The sequence below is a fragment of the Equus przewalskii genome, chromosome 30, assembly GCF_037783145.1.
Source record: "Equus przewalskii isolate Varuska chromosome 30, EquPr2, whole genome shotgun sequence".
Lineage (NCBI taxonomy): Eukaryota > Metazoa > Chordata > Mammalia > Perissodactyla > Equidae > Equus > Equus przewalskii.
The window spans coordinates 15,114,430-15,141,603 of NC_091860.1; the positions used below are offsets into that span (position 1 = coordinate 15,114,430).

Genomic DNA, 27,174 nt, shown 5'->3' on the forward strand with positions numbered 1-27,174 from the left:
GAACATCATAGAGCATCTTTACACAAACCTAGATGGTATAGCCTACTACATACCTAGGCTATATGGTACTAATCCCACGGGACCATCGTGGTATATGCGCTCCACGGTTATGCAGTGCAAGACTGTATATATACAGCAATATATACATTCCCAACTTGTTATGTCATGTTGCACATAAAAATGGTTATGCTCCTATGGCATGCTGGGGTAAATGGAGGGGGATGATTGTGGCTTGGCATCCAAATCAAAGTCTTCCACCTGTGCATCTGATTGGCAGCTTTCCTCCCAAGCACAGAGAAGTTGGGTGAGATGGGGCTCATAAGGCTCGACAGTAAACAGACACAGCAACAATTTTCTAAAAAGCAAGGAGAAAATATGACAAACATCCACTGCACTAAGTTATGTATTTCCTCCAGGGATAACTGTTCTCTTTTCACATCCTCATCTTTCTCTTTCGTGATACTGATTGTCTTTAATTGCCTGGTGATTCTTAGCTATCCATTGAAACTTTTGAATGAAAGCCCTCGTTGCTGAGTATAGGCAACAGGAGAGAATTTGCACTGCTCTAATGTAGAACTGTTTTCCGGACCATCCTCTCCTTTGAGAGCATGAAGAGCAGGTACCGTGTCGGTGGGTTAGGCATATAGGCTTCCTTATGGGGCATTTGTTCTCAATCTTGGCTATGCATTAGAATCTTACGGGGAGTTCTTCAAAAGCTTGATGCCCAGGCCATAATATTGGCCAATTAAATCAGAATCTTTGAGGGTGATTTCCTGATTTTAATAATTTTTTAAACTCCTCAGATGATTCCGATATATAGCCAAGTTTAAGAACCACTCTTCTTGGTTGTTAGGCCAAGGGGTGGGCAGGCAGGCAAACTGCAATGATCTAAGTCTTTATTCTTGGGTGGATTTGTCTTTCTTTACATCTCCCTGCAAACCTCTGGGGTTAATCCTGTGTAATCCCAAGCATGACTTTGCCTCTTTTTCAGCCTGTGATTATCTCATGATAATCCCTTCCCAGGCAGATGTCCAATTTTCTTTAGACAGCAGTTGTCTGATTTTATCCTGAGAGGAAAGAACCACTTCTGTGAGCAGTTGCGCTTGGGAGCAGCGGTCATGGGAGGGAAACACAAGGAGGGGGGGGGGGTCAAGTTCTCCATGACCCCAGGTGTTGAGTGCTGTTTCTCAGTGAGTTCCTCTGCAGAATTCTTCATAACCTTTCTTGGCATTTGTATTAGGCAGCTTGGGATGCCATAACAAAATGCCACAGGCTGAGTGGCTTAATCCACAGAAAGTTATTTCTCACAGTTCTGGAAGCTGGAAGTCCCAGAGTGAGGTGGTGGCAGGGTTGGGTTCTGTTGAGGCATCTCTCCCTGGCTTGCAGACAGCTTTCCTCTTGCTGTCTAGGAGTCCCTCAGCCACCAATCAGCATAAAGCAGGGCCCCCACCCCTGTCCTTGGAGGCTGTCTGTTTTCCATCAATCCCATTTAGGCCAATCAGGCAGGCACCCCGAGAACTTTGTCAATTGCTCCCCATTTTTCAGCCTTTCTTGAGCAAAAAAAAAAAAAAAAAAATAAAAGACTCACATGGCCTTTCCTTTGTGTGTGCACATGCCTGGTGTCTCGTCCCCTTCTTATAAGGACACTAGTCCTATTGGATTGGGGCACCACCCTTATGACCTCATTTAACCTTAATTACCTCTTTAAAGGCCCTAATTTCAAATGCAGTCACACTGGGGGCTAAGGGCATCAACATCTGAATTTTGGGGGACTCAATTCAGTCCATATGGTATTTCTGACTTTGATCTTAGAATGTCTGTGTAGCTTCCAAGGGAAAATCTACCGTGAATCAACTTTCCCTGGGCTGAGATTTCTGCTGCTTTTACACCATTCATTCTGACCTCACCTGCTTTTTTTTCTCCTTCTGGACTATCTCACAAGTTTCTGGTCCAATGATTGGAATGTTTAAAATGTGTTACAGTACAGTTATTATCTCTTTCTGCATGTGTGTGTGTGTGTGTTCATGACTGTGTGAATAAGATCAGAGAGAGTGGTCTGGTAAACACGTGAGGGAGGGCTGCCTTTTATATATCTAACTCCATATTTCTGCCCAAACCCCAACACTTCCAGGCAAATGAATATATGAGGGTCTCCCTCTATCAGAGACCAGGGTGAGAGGGTGATATAACCTAGAATGAAACAGAGGTCAAATGGTCCTAAATATGCACTTAAGGAGATTCAGGCAGAGCTGTATATGAAGACGGAGCACGCTATAGTGATGTCCTGGAAAAGGCCTTGGATTAGGGTGTATACACCAGGGGTTCAGTTCAGGTTTTGTTACTTACTATACAGGCTTAGAGAAGTCATTTAGGTTCCTTTGTTCCTCATCTCTAACGTAGTAATAATAATATGTGTCCTGTCTGCCCAACCGGGAAGTACAGTTATCATCTGCCTAGCCTGTAAGGTTCTGTCAACCAAGTATCAAGCATGTTACATTTGTTGAACACTTAATGCTTTAAACTGCTATTACACACACTAGTGCATTAGAATCCTTCAGATCATTTGGAGGTATTTTTTGACCTTGGGTTGTAAATACAGAATTGCACAATCATAAGCATGTGGGTTATATCAGGCAGCATATTCCATTCCAGTTACTTTACAAACATCTAGTTAATTCACACTCTCAGTTCCAAACACATTGCGTGTGGAATTTAAGGCACTCAGGAAATGCTTGTTGTGCTAATTAATCCAAAAGACTTTGCTGTTAGAATACAGAAGGAGACATATCCAAGAACACAAGACTCCACAAGTATTTATCAAGAACTAGCAATTTTAAATGCTAGAGGGAATATAAAAATAGCAAAAGATGTGACTCCTGCCCTACTGGAGTTTGTAGTGTAATTGTGGAGATGGTCAATGATACCATTAAAAAGCAGATAAAGTTACGAAAAGAGGAGCGGCCTTCTGCATTATACCTTCGTTAATTCATGTCATGCAAACATCACTTTGCCATTAAATCCCATATACACTAAGTCTAAACACTATTCATGTGCAGACTAGAAAGTGGATTAATGTTTGTAGTTTCTCTCTAAAACTTCGCCAATGACTCCAAAAGGACTCATAAATAGGCCTGTGATGGGCATTGAAAATGTCTTCTTTATGTATCTGATTCTTCATCTCGGTAACAAGAAGTGAAAAGAACCATAAATACAACTTTAATTAACAGCGATGTTGTGATGCTTAGAAACAGACCGAAGGCTGTTTGAATCTGTTGGCCTTCTCATAAAGAATTTTGTTTCTCCCAGAGGGTCAAAATTAATTAATGTCCTTACAATTTACTTAGCAGCCCATTGTCTCCGAGATGCTAAACGAGTTCAGTGAGCCATTTCAGTGTATCAAGGATGATATAATCAGGCTGCTTTGAAGACAGCACTCTGTAAAAATATACTGTCTCAAACAGTGATTCACAGGGAAGAGAATAAAGTATCCTGTCAGAATGATTACTTTTCATTATCTTTGGACAACATCACTTGTATACAATATTGCATAAATAACCAGATTGGAAACTGTTCATGTGGTCTTTAATGAACTTACACAAGCTATAAAAGTTCAAAAAAGAAAATAAATACTGTCATTAGTAGTCTTTAATTGTTCCATTAAAAGATGTCAATTGATCACTCCTGTTTGTCTTTTTGAACAATGCCTGGACCTTTCTCATGTCCCTTGAGAAATACTTTTATCTTTTCCTAAACTGAGCCTACAGCACTTTTTGTACCATCAGTAAGACTGTACTAGCAGACCTGCTCTGTGGGTTTCAAATGCCGTCTTAAGATAAGGAAAGATGGCTGCAGGTGTTATCTAAAGAGCTCACAGGCATTTGTATCTAGATGTTACTTCCTGGATCTTAGTAGCAAAAGCGAAAATTGGCTTATTTCTCATAATTTCCCAAGGAAGAAAAACATATATTTATCCTCAGGAATTATCATAAAGGTTAAAAAAAGTTTCATCTAAATGTGTATTCATTGTTGTGATGTTTATTACAGTGAAAGCATTATGAAATAATTCAAGAGTTTGCCATTAGATAATTTTGCAAATTATGATACATCCAAAAAATAGAATACTATGCTCCAATTAAAATTGTGTTGCCAAAAATATTTTGTAACATATAAACTTGTTCACATTATATTTTCTAAATTACTAAATCAAGTAGAAACCCATTTTTATTTGAAAATATTTCTGTTAAAAAAGAATGGCAGAATACACAAATACAGAGCTTATAGATGGTTATATTGCTTGTACTACTCAGACTACTAGAGAAGTTTTTCTTTTTGTTTATCTGTATTTTAAATATTTTAGAAAAAGCGGTAATCCTTAGTAATGTAAAACTGATGAAAAGAAATATTGAAAAAAAATAAATATTAAAAGAGTGAAAAGGATTAGTTTATGCTTTTTAAGTGGTAAAACTTGAAAATATCCACCATATCTTCCACAAACACATAAATGTGCTACCATCACGTATGTTAGATTTTCTTTTGAGGTGCAATTCCTGTTTTTAGTTACTTATTTTCTTTTTCTTTTTCTTTTTGGATTTATTCTCCCTCTCCTCTGCTCTGACCTTATCACCCATCCAAATAATGCATATTAATAAACGAGTATGTATCATTTACATCCTTTCCTCATTCTCATATAGTTCTTCATATACATATCTACGTACAGATTTATTCATATGCACAAATAAGGGGGCATTAGTCGTTCTTTGTTTTAGAAAAGTTGGATCATACTATATACTCATTTTGCATATTGCTTAACTCCTTGAACAATATCTTTTGGAAATCCCTACAAATCAACTGTATAGCACTAAACTGTCTTTTTCGTGGCTGCATAATATTGTATTACTGTGGATTTAGCAAGTTACAGCGGACTCAAGGCTGTTCTTCTAGGTTCTTAACTATCACTCAGGGGATAGTTGGCAATTTCTAAAGACATTTTAAGCTGTCAAAACTAGGGAGAGGAGTGCTACTGGCATCTAGCAGGATTCTGCCAAACCTCCTACAGTGCACAGGACAACTCCACAGCAATTAATCCACAGCATTTGACACTGGCCGTCCCTCTGGCTGGAACACTCTTTCCTTAGGTAGCCACATGACTCACTCCCTTACCTCCTTCAAGTCTTTTTCGAATGGCATTTTCTCAACAAAGCCTATTTTGATCAACCTATTTAAATTGCAATCCTGCCCCAACTCCAACGTACACACCCATCCATTGGCTTTCCCAATCCTACCTACTCTACTCTTTTCTTTATTTCCCCTCAACTTCTAATAGGCCATATAACCTATTTACTGATTGTGTTTACTCATGATCTTTCACCTCCTTGTAGAATGTGAACTCCACTGTGGCAACAACTTTTGTCTGTTTTATTCACTGATGTGTTCCCAGGACAAGAACAGTGCCTGGCATTCAGTAAACAAATAAACGAAAGAACAAATAAGTGATTGTATGAATGATGGGCATTCATTTTATTTTCCATTTCTTTCAACTACATAAAATGCTGAAGTAAATATCCTTATACATACTTGCTTATGTGTTGGCCTTTTTATTTCTTATGGCCAGAATGCTTTCCAAAATGGAATATTTCCTATAACCATGGATGAGTATCCTTTCCTGCCTCCTAACTCCATCTCTCAGCCAGGTACAGGTGGCTTTTGAAAATCTATTCCTGTCTTTTTCCTTTTTATATATTAGATCCTCCCAATTACTGACCTCAGGGTCTTGATTTTCTACCCTGTTCTATTAACCCATAATCTAGTGTATACTAACTTCATGTTTTTTAAGGAAAAAAATAACCTGGGGAACAAAAGAGAAAATACAACTTCACTGCTCAAAAAGAATAGAACTGCTTCAATTTGAAGATGAATGAGGGAAAAACTTTAAAATAAGAACCACATCCACTCTGTCATTGAACATCACGACATTTTCAATCTGCCTGGAATATACAAATAATAAAAGTATTGTTTTCTTTTCACTAGTCATCAAATGACTGAGCCAATCTTGTATACTTTTCCTATGAAAAGTCATTTTAATTCCATATAATCTTGTCCTTTTTTCATTGTGCCTATGCTTCCATTGTTTTGAGTAATATTGTAGTAGTTAGGGTTCTCCAGAGAAACAGAACTAATAGGATGTGGATAAATACGGAAAGATATTTATTATAAGGAATTGACTCATGTGATTATGGAGGCTGGCAAGCCCAAATTCTGCTGCGTAGGCTAGCAGGCTGGAAAGCTAGGAGAGCCAATGGTGCAGATGAAGTCTGAAGACAATCTGTTGGGGAATTACCTCCTGCTTTGGAGGTCAGTCTGTTCTGTTCTATTGAAGCCATCAACCGATTGGATGAGGCCCACTCACATTATGGGGGGCAGTCTGCTCAAAGTTCACCAATTTAAATGTTAACCTCATCCAAAAACACCTTCCAACTGGACACATATAATTAACCATCATGAATATCTTAGATTCTTTTTTATCCCTAGGAAAAGTTTATCCCTAAGAAAAGTTATCTCTAAAACAAGATATTTTTTTATCCCTAGGAAAACTTAGATTCCTAAGAAAAGAAAAGTGCTGAGTAGGCAAGACTTCAGGGCAAAAGCAAGTAAGATTACAAGCTTACCTATACTCTCACTCTATTAACTGCAAAATCATGAAAGATTATGTTAATCTTAAATCACCGGGTAGGAAGCAAAACTTGTCAAGACTTTGTTGATGTTGATTTCCATCACGACTCTCCCTTCTGTCCTTGCCCCTGCACTTCAGAGGGACTGGAATGAAATTGGTGGCCAGCTACTGGGCATTGTGGCATCATGAGAACTCTTATCATTGCTAATAGTATACCTTTGCCTATTGCACACATTAATCTGAATGCCCCCTACTTGTTCCTGCCCTGATTGGGGACTTTAAAGACATCTTTAGAGTAGAGGAAATACAATCTGTGAGTCACTTAAAATATGAGTCATGGATTTCCAGATAACAATGTCAGTTCTGGGTCTATGCAATAATTCAGGGGTTAAAACAGAAGGGACTAACTCTCTTTTTATAAAGCCTATTGTGCAGTCCCCACACACAGACATAAGCATGCACTCTGATATTCACTCAAAAAGTTAAAGCATATTTCCAGCACAGTGGATTACCTGGTCTGGGTATCTTTATTAGATTTACCTGGTGTGTGATCAGAGTCTGCACTCAATGCTTCAGTAGGAATTCTGCTGCCAATGGCCCAGTCTAAGTCATCTTGCGAGTCTTGAGTAAGATTACAGGCTGTGGTCCAGTTTCCTGTAGTTGTTTCAAAATTGCAGCTTCCTGTTGTGCTTGTATACTGGCCTAAGGAAACAAAAATATTAATAGAAAGTTCTGGAAATGTATATTGCACTTGATATTACACTTCACGTGCGGTTGTTTAAAATTAGTATTTGCATATTCTAATTATTTATTAATAAATTTAAAGAACCAGGACATTTGCACTCATTGGTAATATCACTTGTACGTTGTAGCTTTTTTTATCATAATGTCTAGAAGAAGTGCATAAATATTGTCATTTATACATTAAGGAGTTATATGGATTGACTAATAATATTTATAGGTGATAGATAAAACTATGTCTACACATGAACAATGAATATAACATTATGAATACAGATAATTCAGGTCAAATAAGTCAACAGCTTCAGTTGTCTGGATGTTTAACTCAGTCCCTCTGTTCAGGCTGGTGTTTGAACAGCATAGACCATTAGGGAGGCAAAGTCATTAAAGAAAAGATGCCTTTAGAAGAAGCAAACCATACAGGACACAAACCCTCTCGGCATACACACTAATCACCCATGTGCAACATTTCAGAGCTAGTTGCTAAATAATGAAAGAAGTCTTCTAAAAGTATTGATTGACAACTCATTAGAAATTAAGTTATTTACAATGAGAAACATTACTAGATAATAGCTGAATGTCTACTACCGAGTCATCAGTGAAAACTGCCATCATTACACCCTGATATCTGTTTGCATTTTTCTTTAATTTTTTTTTGCACAGCAGTTATTATTTTTGAGCATTCACTGTAAAAATTGACTGTGTTGTGCAGACAGAATGAATTATTGGGTGATTTAATCAGTATGAATCAACCAAGATTGTCATTTCTTTCTAGAAAGATAAAGTTTGTGTTGTTTTTAACATTTCTTCTCCAGTTGGTTTCCGGCTCATAACTTTTTCTTAACGTAAAACTAATATTAGCATATAGAAACTTCATCAGAAGAAAAACTTGCTGTTAAAATGGATGCCAAACATAGAGCAAACAAAGCTTTAATATTTTTATAGAAAATTTTCTGGCTCCCTAAGAGTATTTCCATAAAAGATCAACATTTAATTTCTTATGCATGATTGCATCTTATCCCTAAAAACTGTAATCATTTTTAATTATGTACATTTCTTTTATTCATTCTACGTGACCTATAATGCATTGATTTTTATATGCTTATTTATGGGCTCTGTACATCCTTTTTTATGCTTATCATGACAGTATTATAGATAGGTTTATATTATGCTGTGCAATATGGATAAAAGTGAGAAATTCAGTTCCCCAGGTGTTCAGTTAAAACAACTGCAAACATGCAGAACCTTCCAGAATACGTTCAAGACAGCCATTATGTGTTCTTTAGAATGACGTCACATCCAGGTTCTGCACTATTCTATTTCCATGTAACTGGCTCCCTGACACACAGGCCCTACAATAATTATTCTACATCCTTTTCCATTCTCTGTGATCACCCTTGTCCCTCTTGTTCCATCTTATTTAACATATGACTTTATCTTTGACAGTAAAGATATCTATACAATCAGGATAAATTCTCTTATATTTCATTCTCTCTACCTCAAATTATGTCCACTGTTCCTTTTCCCTTTTCTAGGGCTAATCTCATTTATGATCTTGACTCCTTATCAAACACTGTTCTTAGATTCCATGCCTTCATTTATTTCAAAGTTACACAACTTTTCCACATTCTTCAATCTCACATTTTCTCCTAACTCCTTTCTTATAACCTGCAGAAATAGCCAGGATGCCCCTCTTGATTTAAAACATAAACATATATTTATTTGCTTAAATTTCTCACTGTATATAATTTCACTCATCCTTTCCATGACCTTTCACACTTTTAAGCAGAAGACCTACAAATCTACAGCCACCATGAAATGCAAGGTTTATCTTCAAATGTTTGCTAAACATTCCACTTGGAATATGCAACCGTCATCTCAAAACAGCATTCCTAGAACAAACTCATCATTCACCTCTCCAAATGTGCTCTTCTCTCGAGATTATTGATTGATTTCATAGCATCAATCTTCTCTTTCTTTTTAAAAATTCAAGCTTTGGTGTTACCTTTGATCCTACATTCTTCATTTCCATATCCAATCTATCACCAATATCTGTAGATTCTCCCTTTGAAAACTTGTTTAATTCACTCCCTTCTTTGCACTTCCATAGCCCCTGTTCCAGATCCATTGGTTCAAGACTCTGGTTTATTTTAAGTCTCTTTTTCAGTGTAGCCTTCATCCTATCAATCTTACAAACCCAAATCACATTAATCATCTTTAAGATTGCCCTTGCATTATTTCTCTTGCTCAAAATATTCAGGTGTGCACATTGTTTGAAAATACTCTCCAAAATCTCTGGACTTGTATACAATACAATTTCCTTTGATGCAAAGTGTTTTTTAGGCTAAAATTGGTCTCACCTTCAAGATTGTCTCTACTCCAACCAAAATTTTTTGGAGAATTATCTCTTGAATAAAAACTGACTTTTTTCAACTTTTATATTTAGGAGTACTTCTCTCTCTTTTCTAATGTTTCTCTAGTGGGTGGATGCTCATTTGTCAGTCATTCCTTCCCTCTCTTGTTTAGGACAGAACTGCAATTTTATCTGAGTATTTACCTTCTTTCACTCAGACGCATATTTCAAGGGTGAAAGAGCCTCCTCCTCAGCTCCAGGGGTGGCTCATGGTTTATCTAAGCAATTGTGAAGCAATGTTCTCTCTGTTCTTGTCTTGATTAGTTTAGACATAGGTCTTGGGATGCAATTCTAGACAATAAGACTTACTGGGAAAAAGGCACCCAGAAAAAGTTTTCCTTGTTCTTAAAAACAAACCGAAAAGAAGAAAATCTATTTGTACTTTCTCCAGGATATCATTGCAAAGATACGATGTATGGGACTGAAGAAATTATATGAGGAGCTGATTTTATAAGAAAGTCAGTTATCTGAAGACGGCAGAGCATAAAGAAGGAAGAGGTCTATACAGTTCTATACTTTTTATGACAAAAGTTAATAAATTAACCAAGACTAGAGCTCCCTTGCTTTTGGACTTCTTGCTATTTGAGATAATATGTTTTCCTTATTGTCTGTATCTGTTAGAGATGTCTTTGGTTTCAAGTAACTGAAAACCCAAATAATAGTAGCTTAAACAGACAGGAATTAATTTATCTCAATTAACAATGTCAGGAAGTTGTCAGTTTAAGGCTGGCCTTGTGGTTCAACTACAATGTGTGGTTGTGAAGCACATACTGTCCATCTTTCCCTTCTGTTATCTTGTCATCCTCATGCTCATTCACTGTTGCAAGATGACCTCTGTACTTCCCAGTATCACAAATATTCAAGGCATTGAAAGAAATGGGAAGAGGAAAGGAAAAAATAGCTTTTTTTTTTATCCTGGTGCGTATTTTTTCTGAAAGAGATACTTTCTCAAAATTTCCACATATACCTCATTGGTCTTTGGTGGCTACAAGGAAGTTTGGAGAAGGGAGTATTTGTAGTTGGTCACAATGTTTCCCTAAATAAAACTGGAGATCTGTTTTTAAGGAGCAAAAAAAAAAAAATGGATAGGCAACTAACAATGACTATTATGCTGTCTAAACTGGTCGAGGTTGGAATTTCTGCTACAAGTATCTTAATATAATCTTCTCCATTCTATCTAGCAAATCATACTCTTGTTTGAATGTCCAATTCACGTCCTATCTCTCCCTTTCCAGACCACCTCAGTTCTCAGAGTCTATGTGTCTGTGTATTTTATGGCACTTAACAGCAATTATAGTTGTTACCACTATTTAGAAATATGAAATCCATTCATCTTTAGAAATCCATTACGTCTTTATTTTGCATTGTCATCTTAATTGTTATTTACCATTGAATTACTATAAACATTTTAACATCATCAGGTATTATAATTGAACTGCATTATATATACCATAAGTGGTTCCACACATAATTATTGATTGATGGATGATATGAAGACTTTGTAATATTTCTTGAAGATGAATATGTATCAGTATTTTCAAGACGGTTATTGTTTTAGAAATAATATTTTCCAAATTGTGATCTTTATCATGATCCCTTGAATGGATTTCAAGTATCACTAACACTCTTTTAAACAACTGACATTTTCCCAGTGGTATAACATTCAGCCATGTAGTTGCAGGGTCAGTGTAAATATTGATCAACTAATGTAGTCTTTAAGAGATGGTTCCACAATTAGTTATTTATAATTCCTCATATCCACATATCCACCTTATTTTGCCATTCCATAATGCATAACACAGGAGTAGTAAATAGTTTCTCCTCATTGTGAAATGACTTCTTGGAGTGCTGCATTGAAAAGGATTTTGAAGGATCTGGGTAAGTGGAAAAGAATGACATACTGAATGATGTTTGTCACTGGTTGTAAGGGGAGGGAGAGAAAGTACCTACCCAAGTGCTATACATCCCTCGCCTAGAATACAAAGCACACAATATATGTTCTAGGTAATAATTTCCTTCCGTGAAAGAAGAGAGCACATTTTCTAATTTAACTGTTTCCAAAAGGAATTGATCTCATTTATTATAAACCTTGCATTTTTGCAACAGGAAGCAGAGATGCAAAAGAAAATTTTATCTTTGTTCATCACCTACAGCAAAAATTTAGTCATAAGGAATAGCTGCATTTATTTTCTGATAATATAAAGGACGTGTAAAAAAGACATTCACCATGACTAAAACTTTCAACAAAATATAAAAATACGAAATGGAAGAAACTAACATTATTAATCCCAGAAGACTGAACAAATATAACCTTTACATCGTTTCATTTAATTCTCAAAGCACTCTATAGGATGGGTGTTATTATATCTACAATATAGACGAGGAAAGTGAGTCTCTGAGAAGTTAAATAATTGCCAAACAAGTGAGGGTCAAAGTTAAAATGAAGACTTCATTTTGATAAACCCAAAGGTCAATTCTTTACTTATATTTCTCCAAAGGTCATTTTGAAAAGGTTGCAATTTATTCCGTACCCACAATAGATTATCTGACTGCAGGAATCCAGCCCTGGTGCCTGCAGTGTATCCGAACAACCATCAATAATATTGATGAAGTCAATTCGCAGAATCAACATCACCTGTGTATCTATGTGTGCTGTGCAGTGTTCCTTTCGGATATGAACAAAGTCTATCAAGAAGTTTCAAAAAAAGTGACTATTTCACTTGTCGACATAATGCTTGTATTTTAATAAATTCAAATACTTCTTGCAGTTGTCCATCAAAGTTGTGGGTAACACTGACAGACACGAGTATGTAACTGAATTCAGTTTGTGAAAATCAAAACTGTTTTTGTGTATTTTTACACCAATACCTCAAATAGCTGTGGGAAAAATAAAAATCATATAAGGTGGTTGGAGAAGAAAAACGAGTGAAGCAAAAAGAACACAGGCAGCGTTCACACTTGAAAAACCAAAATGTCTATATATCTTTTAATGTTTCCTAAGCATATTTTTAAAATGAATATGCAGATGTACACACAGACACATGTTATGCTTCTTATGATAGCTCTTTGTATATTTTAAAATTAACCAGGAATCTTTTCATTTACTAACGACTATTTAAAAAACCAAAGAATATTATATTTTAATACATTTTTCTCCTTAGTTTTTTTTCCACAGTAGAAAGTAAAATTTTAAAGCCTAAGACAATGTCTTGTTCATTTTTATATATCCAATGTTTAGGAAGTTGTTGCTAGCCCATACCAGGAATAGGAATAAATGGAAGAGTACAATTTTGATATAAATATTTTCAATATAGCTACATCTTCAAATGAGAGGAAGATAATTTATTACTGGTAATAACTCGTCTATGTGCATATGACAGTTGTTCTTTCCTCCCACTGGATGATGTATGTCAATATAATCAATTCAAAGTATTTTTCCCTTGGAACCTTCAAAAATTTGGTCAAACTTTTGATGTTTTACCAGAGATTATTAAATGCTGTACTAGTTATGTCTTGAGGGGAAAATGTTGATTTCACAAATGTTTCAGAGCCCTGTTTTAGAACTCCATTGAAATCAGTTCATTACAATCAGTATCAAAGAATAAATTTTTTGGTGCACTTACAAAAAGCTAGAGGTATGAGGTCAGCAACATGGCAGAGTGAGTCGTTCCCTTTGTCTCTCTCCCTTTGAACTACAACTAAGTGGACATTCATTGACCATCAGAGTAAACCCACACAGCACAAAAGGATGCCTGAGAGACCCACACAGCTATCCATCTGAAGGTGGATTTACTGGCCCTCCAGGAAGTCGTAAAGATAGGTGAGGACTCCCCGCCCCTCCCTGGCAGTCCTGTACACATGCACCAATGCTTTACAGCCTGGCATGAGTGCCTATAGTACTGCTGTGCCCTGAAAGTGGGAACACACCCTGGGGTGACTGTAGGAAGAGGTGGTGGCAGCCCTTAGTCCACTCATGATTGCTTTCCCAGCATGGAGGAGCCCACTGTCCCCCTGTGGCCACGAGGAGTGGCCTGGCTCTGTCCCTGTGAGGTAGTGCTACCCACCGAGCACAGCGGCTGGTGGGACTGCAAGAAGGGGCACTGGTAGAGCTACACACTGGGGTGAGTGCACTCCCAGCCCATGCAAGTGACCATAGTACCACTGAGCCTCGAAAGTGGGAGTGCATCCTGGGGTGATTGTAGGAAGAGGTGGTGGCAGCCTGTGGCCCACTTGTGATCACTTTCCTGAGGGTGGGAGAGCCCACCATGTCCCAGTAGCCCCAAGGAGGGGCCCTGGCTCAGTCTCCATGAGGAAGCCCCACTCAACAAGCACAGTAGCTGTTGGGACCACAAGAAGAGGCAGGGGCAGATCTACATGCTGGGGTGAATGCATTCCTAGCCCAAGCAAGTACCCAAAGTACTGCTGCACCCAGAAAGTGGGAATGCACCCCAGAGCAACAGCAGGTAGAGGCAGTGGCAGTCCTTAGCTTGCTCTTGATCACTTTCCCAGAAGTGAGGGAGTCCACTGTGCTCCTGCAGCCCCAAGTAGTGGCCCTGGCTCAGATCCAGTGAGGAAGCCTGCCCACCAAGCATAGTCTACACACATGCCTGAACACTCTCCAGGCTGGCACAAGCACCCATAGTACCCCCACAACTTCCAGCAGACAGGGTGGGATCAGAAACTCAGCCCTTGATTCCCCCTAGCAGTAGCAGATGGAATCTGTGACCTAATACTACCATAAATGCACCAACAAAAGAGTAGTTCATCAAGCACCATAAGAAATTAGAGCAACAATTCAGACCAGAAGGAAAATGATAATTCTCCAGAAACCAACCCTGAAGGCAATGACAGAGAATTCAAAATAGCTGCATAAAGAAACTTGATGAGTTACAAGAAATATCACAAAGACAGTTCAATGGACTCAGGAATAAAATTAATGAGAGAAAGAATACTTCCCCAAAGAGATTGAAACTATATATATATATTTTTTTTTAAAAAGCAGAAATCCTGGATATGAAAACACAATTTATAAAATAAAAAACAATCTAGAATTCTTAAAAGTTAGAGCTGATGTTATGGAGGAAAGAAATAGTGAGCTACAGGATAGAAATATAGAAATGTTACAGGTAGAGGAGGAGAGAGAGCTAAGATTTTTTAAAAATGAAAGGATGCTTTGAGAAATATCAACATAAGGATTATAGATATTCCAGAGGGAAGAGGGGGAGAAAGGAACAGAGAGCTTGTTGAAATAAATAATAGCTGAGAACTACCCAAACCTGGGGAAGGAACTGGATTTACAAATACATGAAGCTAAAAGAATGTCTAATTACATCAGTGCTAAAAGACCTTCTCGAAGGCATATAAAAATAAAATTGGCAAAAGTCAATGACAAAAAAATATTAAAGGCAGCAACACAGAAGAAAATAACCTACAAAGGAACCCCTATCAGGCTTTCAGAGGAATTCTCAGCAGAAACATTACAGGCTAGGAGAGAATGGAATGATATATTCAAAATACTGAAAGACAAAACTTTCAGCCAAGAAAACTCTATCCAGTGAAATGTTCCTTCAGATATGACAGAGAAATAAAAGCTTTCCCAGACAAAGAAAAGTTGAGGGAGTACCTTGCCACCAGACTTCCCTTGTAAGAAATGATTAAAGATGTCCTCATACTAAAAATAAAAAGCAAAGGTCTACAAAGCTTTGAGCAAGGAGATAAATAGAAAATCAGAAAATTGTAGCTCTCTATCAGAATAGGGAAGCAAATACTCAACTATAATTTAAAACATAAAGGGAAGGAAAGCAACAAAAGTAACTATAAACACTTCAACTTAGTCACAAACTCACAACACAAAACAGAATAATTTGTGACAATAATAACTGAGAAGGAGAAGAGGAAAGAGATGGAAACTGCTTAGGTTAATGGAGATAAGAGGCTTTGAGAAAATGGACTATTTCATCTATGAGATCTTGTATACAAACCTCACGGTAACCACTAAACAGAAAATCAGAGTAGCACCACAATTCATAAAAAGAGAGAAAGCTCCTGAGAAAACCACCAAAATGAAATGGCAGTCAGAAATACAAAGGAAGAGAAACAATGAAAACAGAACAACTGAAAACAAGAGATAAAATGGCAGTAGTAAGCCCTCATATATCAATAATCACTCTAAATGTAAATGGATTGAATTATCCAATCAAAAGATACAGAGCAGCCGGATGGATTAAAAAAAAAAGACATAACAGTATGCTGCCTCCAGGAAACACATCTCAGCTCTAAGACAAACAGGCTCAAAGTGAAGGGATGAGAGATGATACTTCAAGCAAATGGCAAACAAAAGAAAGCAGGTATTGCCATACTTATATCAGACAAAGCAGACTTCAAGTTAAAAAAGACAATGAGAGACAAAGAGGGGCAGTATATAATGATAAAAGGGACATTCTACTAAGAGGACATAACACTTATGAATATATATGCACACAACACAGGAGCACCAAAGTACATAAAGTAAGTATTAACAGACCTAAAGAGAGAAATTAACAGCAACACAATAATAGTAGGGAACTTCAACACCTCACTCACATCAATGAACAGATCATCCAGACAGAAAGTCAACAAGGAAATATTGGATTTAAAGGAAACACTTGATCAGATGGATTTAATAGATATATAGAGATCATTCCATACAAAAACAGCAGTCTTCTCAAGTACACACAGATCATTCTCAAAGATAGACCATATGTTGGGAAACAAGGCAAGTCTCAATACATTTAAGAAGACTGAAATCATCTCAAGCATCTTTTCCACCCACAATGCTATGAAACTAGAAGTGAACTACAAGAAAAAAACTGGGAAAGTCAAAAATATGTGGAGACTAAACAACATGCTACTGAACAACCACTGGATCAATGAAGAAATCAAAGGAGAAATTAAAAAAATACCCATAGACAAATGAAAATGAAAATACAACATACCAACTCTTATGGAATGAAGCAAAAGTGATCATTGGAGGGAAATTCATAGCAATATAGGCCCACCTCAACAAACAAGAAAAATCTCAAATAAGTATTCTTAAATTGCACTTAAAGGAACTAGAAAAAGAAGAACAAACAAAGCCCAAAGTCAGCAGAAGAAGAGAAATAATAAACATCAGAGCAGAAATAAATGAAATACAGACTGAAAGAACAATAGAAAGGATTAATGAAACTAAGAGCTGGTTCTTTAAGAAGATAAACAAAATAGACAAACCCTTAGCCAGACTCACTAAGAAAAGAAGACAGAAGGCTCAAATAAAAAAAATTGAAATGAAAGAGGACAAATTACAACAGATACCACAGAAATACAAAGGATTATAAAACAATACTATGAAAATCTATATGCCAACAAATTGGATGACATAGAAGAAATGGACAAATTCTTAGACTCATACAATCTCCCAAAACCAAATCAAGAAGAAATAGAGAGGGAGCTGGCCAAGTGGCATAGCTGTTAATTTCACGCACTCTGCTTTGGCGGTTCAAGGTTTGCAGATTTGAATCCTGGACACAGACCTACACACCGTTCATAAAGCCATGTACTAGTGGCATCACACATACAAAAATAGAGGAAGATTGGCACAGATGTTAGCTCAGCAACAATCTTCCTCAAGCAAAAAGAGGAAGATTGGCAACTGATGTTAGCTCAGGGCCAATCTTCTTAATCAACCAATCAACCAACCAATAAAAAAAGAAGAAATAGAGAATCTGAATAGACCAGTCACAAGTAAAGAGATTGAAACAGTAATCAAAAACCTCCCCAAAACCAAAAGTCCAGGACCAGATGGTTTCTCTGGAGAATTCTACTAAACATTCAAAGAAGATTTAATACCTATCCTTCTCAAAGTATTCCAAAAAATTGAAGAAGACAGAACACTTCCTAACTCATTCTATGAAGCCAACATCACACTGATAACAAAACCAAACAAGGACAACACAAAGAAGGAAAATTACAGGCCAATATTGCTGATGAACATAGATTTAAAAATCCTCAACAAAATATTGGCAAAGTGGATACAGAAATACATTAAAAGGACCATATACCACGATCAAGTGGGATTTATTCCAGAGACACATGGATGATTCAATATCTGCAAATCAATCAACGTGATAACCACACTAACAAAATGAGGAATAAGAATCACATGATCATCTCAATAAATGCAGAGAAAGCATCTGACAAGATCCAACATCCATTAATGATAAAAATTCTCTATAAAATGGGTATAGAAGGAAATTACCTCAACATAGTAAAGGCCATATATGACAAATCTACAGCCAATATCATACTCAATGGGAAAAAACTGAAAGCCAATTGTCCCGAGAACAGGAACAAGACAAGAGTGCCCACTCTTACCACTCCTATTCAACATAGTACTGGAGGTTTTGGCCAGAGTAATTAGGCAAGTAAAAGAAATAAAAGGAATGCAAATTGGAACAGAAGAAGTGAAACTCTCTCTGTTTGCAGACAACATGATTCTATATATAGAAAACCCTAAAGAACCCATCAGAAAAATATTAAAATAATCAACAACTACAACACAGTTTCAGGGTACAAAATCAGCTTAGAAAAATCAGTTGCATTCTATACACTAAAAATAAACTAGCAGAAAGAGAAGTCAAGGATACAATCCAATTTATAATCGAAACAAAAAAATAAAATATCTAGGAATAAACTTAATCAAAGAGGTGAAAGACCTATACACTGAAAACTATAAGAAATTATTGAAAGAAACTGAAATGACATAAAGAAATGGAAAGATATTCCATGCTTATGGGTTGGAAGAATAAACATAGTTAAAATGTCTATACTACCTAAAGCAATCTACAGAGTCAATGCAATCCCAATCAGAATCCCAGTGACATACTTCATGGAAACAGAACAAAGAATCCTAAAATTTATATGGAACAACAAAAGACCTTGAATAGCTACAGCAATCCTGAGAAGAAAGAACAAAGCTGGAGGCATCACAATCCCTGACTTCAAAATATACTACAAAGCCATAGTAATCAAAACAGCATGGTACTGGCACAAAGACAGACACACAGATCAACAGAACAGAATCAAAAGCCCACAAATAAAACCACACAACTATGGACAGTTAATCTTTGACAAGGGACCCAAGAATATACAATGGAGAAAGGAAAATCTCTTCAATAAATGGTGCTGGCAAAACTGGAGAGCCACATGCAAAAGAATGAACGTAGGCCATTATTTTACACCATACACAAAAATTAATTCAAAATGGATTAAATACTTGAATGTAAGACCCAGAACCATAAAATTCCTAGAAGAAAATATACGCAGTACACTATTTGACATTGGTCTCAGCAACATCTTTTCAAACACCATGTCTCCTAGGGCAAGAGAACAGAAGAAAAAAGTAACAAACAGGACTGCATCAGACTAAAGAGTTTTAATTTTGCAAGATAAAAAAAGTTCTGGGGATGGATGATGGTGACGGCAGCACAACAATGTGAATGTACTTAATGCCACTCAACTGTTCATTTAAAAATGATTGGACCCAGCCCCTGGCCGAGTGGTTAAAGTTCCGTGTCCTCTGCTTCAGCAGCCTGGGTTGGTGGGTTTGGATCCCAGGCATGGACCTACTCCACTCACCAGCCATGCTTTGGAGGTGTGCCATATACAAAAAAATGGAGGAAGATTGGCACAGACATTAGCTCAGGGCTAATCATCCTCAACAAAAAGAAAATAAAAAAGAGGAGGACTGGCAATGGATGTTAGCTCAGGGTGAATCTTCCTCAGCAAAATAACCAAAAAATTAAAATGGCAAATTTTACAGTCTCTACATATCTACCAGAATTTAAAAAAATATAAACACAAAAAAAGAGAAAATTAACACATCAGAAGCATTGTCACTATAAGATCCTGAGGAATAAAAATGATATTGAGCTAAAAATAAAACCTTAAACATGACTTGTATGGTGTCCCTTCTCTGTGTATGTGCACCATTTTCCCATTGAGAGGTGGAGTCTAGTCACTTTCTCTCTCTGAATCTAGGTTAGACTTTGTTATTTGCATGACCATTAGGAAGAGGCAGGAGTGACATTCTGGAACTTCTGAGGCTCAATCTTACTATTTTTCCTGAGGCTCTTGGAATGCTTGTTCTTGGAGCCTTCACTTGGTAAAAGCCAATCCCCTACGCCAGATGTCTGACTATCCTGTGACAGCCGTGTTATAGAAAGCCCAAGACACATGGATTGCCCTGGAGGATGAGATTCTATGTCAAGCCAGATAGAGAAACCAAAGAGTACCAATGTGCCAAATATGGAGGGGACAAAGCCATCTTGGAAGTGATCCTCCAATTCCAGCTGTACTTGTTTGAGCCACATGGATCAGAGATAAACTGCCTAGCTGATTCCTTTCTGAATTACAGAGCCACAAGATTGGGAGCAAAACAAAACTTGTTTAGGCCACTAACTTTCAGGGTAGTTTGTTATGCAGCAAACGCTAACTGCAACAGGTAGCCTGTATGGTATTAAGATTCCATATGAATGAGCATTCAGTAAGATATATGAGGGCCGGCCCCAGTAACCTAGTGGTTAAGTACAGCATGCTCTGCTTCAGCAGCCTGGGTTCAGTTCTTGAGCATGGACCTACACCATTCATCAGTTGCCATGTTGTGGCAGCAGCCCACATACAAAATAGAGGAAGACTGGCAATAGATGTTAGCTCAGGGTGAATCTTTCCCAGCAAAAAAAAAAAAAGATACATGAAGAAAAATTCTTTGGATTTAAATATGTGCTTAAAATTACATACTTGGTTTTATGTATGACTTTGAAAAATCACTCGAATGAAAGGTTAAACAAAAAATCAATGTGCCTCATCTAGTCCTCTTTTCCAGTGTAGTGTAATTGATAAGAATTTATCATTAAACTAATATTTATTCAAAACAGTCATATATAGCTTCATCTATAAAATCAACTATTTTTTGGAAAAAGGAATGGAAATAGTAATGAAAATCAATGAAGAAACACACACTGCTAGCACAGTTTCTGACAATTTTAATTCTGACTTCACACACAGTTCTATACAATGATATGATGGAAAATTTTTGTAACATGGTTTGCTGTAGATTTGTTGCAGTTTTTAGTATGAGGATAAAAAAGATGAGAGGGATGCCCTTGAATATTTGCACAGAGAAGTTGGAAAATGTTTTGGCTATTCTAAATCTTCTCTAGTGCATGAAAAGAACATTTCTCCTCTGTTATCAATGCTAGTATGTTACTCTCCAATAAAGTGGAAATCTGAGCTCAACTGGCAGGATTAGAACAGACACATATGCTTACCACAGTGAGCTTCATCAGACCTGTCAGAGCAGTCTGGTTTGTAGTCACAGACAAGCTGGGATGCAATGCACTTTTTGTTGTCACACAAGAAATCAGTGGCTTCTGGGCAAATCTCAGAAGTCTCTCCCACTGGAGGAAAAACAAAACAACAAACAAAAGCATTATTTTATAATATTTTCATTAAATTTTAACATTTCTTTTAGTTGTCTTATAGATTATACCCTATTAAATAAGTTAGTGATTTTAATCATTGTCTAAGGCAGATTTCTAGACAACTCTCCTCTCTCAGTCCCACTTCCAATTGTTCAGCAAGTTTTAAAGACTGTACTTTCAAAATATCTTTTAATCAGTGAAGGGCTGACCCTTCTCTATTACCTAAACCCAAATTCCTAACCAAGGCCTTAAAAATCTTTTGTTTTGGTTCCAGCTTAGTTTTCCAGTCTCAGTTTCTGCAACTCTTCTCATAAACACCTGCAGTTAAGCTATATCCTCGGACTGAAGGTTTCACATTTGCTCATCGCTTTTCCATGTGAACATGTAGGCTGCTTCCTTTAACTGCACTGACCGTTCACTCTTACGCTCCTAGTGGTCTGCTTAATCTCAAGACGCAAGGAAATTCTTTCTCTTTCTATTTTTGCCTTGCCTTTCTCTTTGTCATCCAAGCTCCGTGTTGGACCCTCCCTGTTTCATGTCATCTAGGAACCTTTCATTCTCATATTAAACACTTACCACCTCATATAAGACTGTTTACATGTGTGTCCATTCAGACTCTAAGTCTCTTAGAAACAGAAGTTTTTAATGTGTTTTCTTGGGCTTAACACAGTACCTAATATGTAGCTTGTGCTTTGCATATGTTGGTTATAATAAGTGAAGACATAATGATTTCATATAAAGGGGACTTACAAAAGTGAATTGACATAGAATTTTCAAAGCAATTCACATATCTGAATATCATTTCGGCTGATATGAAGTCTAATGATAACACTTCACAGCTCCAAGGTGATATACATTAGAGACCTAAAATTATCTTTTATCAAGTTCAACAAATTAAATAAAGCTCGGCAATTCCTTTGATACAAAGGTTATTATAGATTCAGGCTGGTGTGCCTGAGTTGGGGGCAAGTTACTCAAGGTTAGGCAGCATTTCTGTGGAGGAAAATAGTAAAACTATAGATTTGAGAAAAGTGCATTTCCATAGCCTTTGAATCATCCCCATAATACAATAGCTAAAACCTGAACAATTTCCAGAAATAATTTATCAGTAAAATATAGTCTAAATATAAGGACTGAAGATACGGCATCTAAGACAACAAATATTTCAACTATGGGCATCAGTAAGATGAAGAATTAAAAGGTCGTGTCCATCGAGTGGTTTAGAATCTTTGCCACATAATTTTAATTGACACTAGTGAGAATTTACAGGTAATCCAGAGCAGTATGTGGACATTATTTAGTATGCAAGACTATGCATTGGAGATTATTTTATTTTTCTATGCCATAGGCTATGGAGCCATATAATTACTCCACAGAGGAAATGTGCTTTGACTTATAATCTAAATAATTGGTTCTTTAGTTTTAAAAAATGTGACTAAAATAGACTACATCTTTAAATGAGGCTTATTTCTTTAACAATAGAGAATAGCAAAGACATGAAGAGAAATCAAGTCAGTGGTTTGAACTGCAATAAACTGAACAATGAATAGACTTTCTACGGTATACAGGTTGCACCAAGAAAAAATAAAAAGAGCCTACAATTCTAAGAAAAGTAGATCCTCTTTAAGACAAGAATATAGTGGTCAGACTGTTATCAAAAACATGGTAAATAGAAAAAGGAGATTATGTTAGTGAGAATGTCTTGTACTTGTTTAGCCATTTCCAATTTCTTCCTTCAGTCAAAAGGACAAAAGCAGTACCTATTAACCTGGTTGACAAATATATAAGATGAAAGATAATATCACATATTCTATATTTAATGATATAAGAAGGGAAAGAACATTGGTGCTCATAATGGAGAGTTGAAGATAATCTGGCTGACAGAATATGGCATATGAAAAACACGAGATTAAATATTTTAGTTAAAAAAAATGTTGACAGAGGTCTGAAGATCTATAGCTAAAACATGATAAATTGAAAAATCCTAGAAAGAAAAAAAGGCTTGCAAAATAATGTAGCCATAAGAAATGTTAGTCCAATAAAAGCATTTGGTATATATAGGACTAATCTACCACGGATTTGGAACACACTGTCACCAAGTTGAAAGTGATGCCAATTGAAAACCAGCTTTATTCAGCTTTGAAACAAAATTTACAGTAAAGAAGTCCTAGACCCTATACATTTCTATTTGGATTAAAATAGTTTTGCCCACAGGGTTCATTACACAGAACTAGACGTAATCATTCTATAGATTATATTTGCAGGCAAACACTTGTTTTATCAACTTCTTCAAGTGATGATATTTAATATGTGCTGAGATTTCAGGCAGTAAATTTCACATGGGCGCACGTTTTTGAGAACCTTCATTTCTCATACAGAATACCCTAACCACACGAAGGACATAAAAGACATACTGGGCACACTCCCCACCTTGAAGACCAGGTTATTTAGTTGGTAATGTTATGTCTCCTTAGGCTCTTCTTCACTGTGACAGTTTCTCAGAGTTTCTTTGTTTTTTGGCGGGGGCGAGGGGGGGTTGGTTTGGAGAGGAAGATTGTTGCTGAGCTATCTCTACCAATCTTCCTCTATTTTGTATGTGGACGCCTGCACAGCATGGCTTGATGAGCAGTGTGTAGGTCTGTGCCCAGGATCCGAACCTGTGAATCCCAGGCCTCCAAAGCAGAGTGCACAAACTTAATCGCTATTCCAGCAGGCCGGCCCCAGATTTTCCTTGCTTTTGATGATTTACAACTTAGAGAATCCTGGTCAAGTATTTTGTACTCCGCCTTTCTATTAGAATTTGTCTGATTTTTTTCCCCTCGTGATTAGATAGGATTATGGAATTTGGCGAGGAAGACTACAAAAGTAAAGTGCTATTTCCATCACATCATGACAAAGGTACATGGTATTGATCTGATTTGTCACCGTTCATGTTGACCTTGTTCACCTGGCTGATGTAGTGCTTGTCATGTTTCTCCACAATAAAGTTACTTTTTTCTATCCCTTTCCATACTATATTCTTTTGAAGGAAGTCATGATGTGCAGACCACACCTGTGGAGTGGTGGTCTATGCTCCCCTTCTTGAGGGCAGAGAATCTACATAAATTATTAGGATTTCTTAGGCATGAGAGAGCTATCTTTTCTCTCCCATTTCTTTACCTAGTAATTTATTTATATCAATATGGACTCAAGGATATTTATTTTATAGTTTGAGTCATGATGCCATGCTACTTTATTTTAGTGCTCAACCTGTTCCAGCTTTGGCCAAAGGGAGCTCTTTCAGTTGGCTTCCACGTCCTTTTGACATAACTTCATCAATATGTGCTTTTATTTGGCACCTTATATCACTTAATTTTAGCACCATAAGTTGCGTCAGGTTCATCTCAGATATTTCCTGACCCAGTCCTAGAATCAGCCATCAGCCTATCTCCAATGAGCCTTGGTTCCTTTCACTGGAGAAAGGTATCAGAAACCAAGATCTGAGTACTAGGCTTCTCCTTGCTACTGGGGTGTCATTGTTTCTATGCTATGATAACTTGAAGAGTCATGCCATTTTTCAATTACGGAAAAAATCAATATTCTCTCTTTAAATAATATCTTTCTCTAAGTCTGTGGGCTCTACTTCTTGAAATCCCATTAGAAAAATGTAGGATTTACTCATTCTATCCTCAATGTTTCCTAATCTCCGTTTCACATTTTTCTCTCTTTTCCTTCTGTGTTACATTCTGGTGAATAAGCTCACAATTATCTGATGATTTAGTCTTCAGTTGTGTCTCTAATCTGTTTAACTTTTCACTTATAATTTTATTCATTTCTAGAAGTTAAGTTCAATTATTTTTATTTAGTATCCTGTGTATTCTTTCTTGATGCTTTCCTTTCTCTGTATTATGATCACAATAGCATATGGTCCCAACAGCATAAATTTACACTGGCTTCTGCACTGTCCATGAGTTTTAATGGTTCTAGAAATGTTAATATTAATTTGTGGTTTTGGAGTTCTCATTCTCACACCATTTACTATCCTATATGTGGTGTGGCACAAGTTTAGGGTTTGGGTTTCGCATTAGTAGGTCCTGTTGTGTTTATCTGTTTTTCTTTAATTTTTTCCAAATCCTGGACAGACAGCAACTTTCTTTAAGGATTCCCTGGAAAGGACCAGGCTTTATGCAAAGGGTTCATGTCTGGTTCTTCTGTTCTCATATAGGATTAAACAATCCAGTGCCCAGATACCATATTCTATATCCAGGTCCCCAAATCCTTTAGGCTACTTGGAAGTGAGCTTCCGCCTATGATCTATGTTTTGATTCTCTTTTTTTGGTTCTGGGACTGGTAGATTTTTCTCTTCCTCTTTAAGTTTCAGTTTAATAAGTGCTTTTTAAAAGTATTTTTATGTTTGTAGTTAAGTGGGAAGCATATCCTATGACATGATTTTATTAATTCTCTTGTAGTCTAATTTTCAACCTAAATTTAATGTTTAAAAACTGTTAATATCTTACATCATGAATTCTAAAAATAACTTCAAGAAAGCCCTATAAAATAATTTTTTCCAAATAATGCTCCTTATTTAATATAAACTTTAAGCTACTTGCACTTTGTCCAATAGCAGGTCTGTTCTTAAAAACAACCCCTCTGAAATTGGCATACCACTCTTTTTTCCTTTATGTTCATATAAAAGTCAACACATATGAACATCTGAGTGCATTCATTGAAACAGAAACATTGAGATGTACTGGTAGCAGCTAGCAGAGGGAACTTTTCCATAAACATGGTTTCTTTTTACTTGTTAATATATGGATTTTCCTTGTCATTTGTCTGTTTTGATTTGTTGATAAAATATCTTCTGATAGTTTTTATTGTAGGCATGTTTCAAAAGTTTTACCGTTCTCAGTAAAAGTTTACCTCTAATTAAAGCTGGTGACACTGGAGAGTAAATATGTATTGAGAATGGGAGTTCAAATATGTGAACCAAAATAATGAGCTGAACTTCCATTCTTGCAAAAGCACCATAAACCTAGGTAAGCCATTTAACATTGATCTCTAAATGAAAATAATTATAATCGCTCCTCATACAAAGTATATATGTTTACCTCTAGTGACATCATCAATTAAGAATCTTTATTTATCCAACCTAGAAATATATATTCAACAACTGTGACACCATGGTGGATATTGTGACAGTTCTCACCTTCAAAGAATTTACAATCTGGTGGTAAAAACTTATTAGGAAAAGAGTATGTGTAGTGCTATAACCAAAGATATTTATGGCTTGCTCTCAGAGGACAATAAAAAGTAGCCCTAGCTTATACTGGTATGTTAATATTTAAAGCATTTATTCAGTTGATGGTCTTTCAAAGCACCTATCACCTCAGCTAGTCATTGAGCCAGTTGGAAAGATAGACCAGACCACTCAACTGGGAGGAAGCAGTTCCTTTATGAATTTCCTCATAAAACTACATTCTCCTCAGTTTCCTTATCAAGTAAATTGGGCAACATATTGCAAACATGGAAGATTCAGATTTATTTGGAGGATGAGCAACATTTGGGATAAAAAAAAAAAAAGGAAGGAAGCTCAAGAAGAAAGAGTTTGGAAAAGATCCCGCACCCCAAATCTTCCGTCACAGATGAGCTGCTTATTTCATTTGAGTGCTCTCTTGTTCGAGAAATACGATCAGGGGCAAGTTTGCAAACAAACGGAAATCTCAATGCTGCTGATGACAATATCATATGACCAGTGTTTTCAAAGTTCCAGAAAATAACAATATTTTTCATATTTTCTATTCAGCATGAGCCTCTAAAGCTATTTCATGTTAGAAAAATTGCTAGGTTTTAAGAAGGTCAAGGCACATATCAGA

At 36.6% G+C, this 27,174-nt stretch overlaps 1 protein-coding gene across 1 annotated transcript in view; it reads right to left on the bottom strand.

Annotated features, from left to right (window-relative positions):
• MALRD1 (MAM and LDL receptor class A domain containing 1) overlaps positions 1–27,174 on the bottom strand; it is a 648,353-nt gene that overhangs the window by 189,250 nt on the left and 431,929 nt on the right. Inside the window, exons 31-32 of the mRNA XM_070600827.1 lie at positions 21,170–21,298; positions 7,211–7,372 (exon numbers count right to left, since the gene is read on the bottom strand). Coding sequence (XP_070456928.1) covers positions 7,211–7,372; positions 21,170–21,298 — 291 coding nt within the window. The remainder of the gene's footprint in view (positions 1–7,210; positions 7,373–21,169; positions 21,299–27,174) is intronic.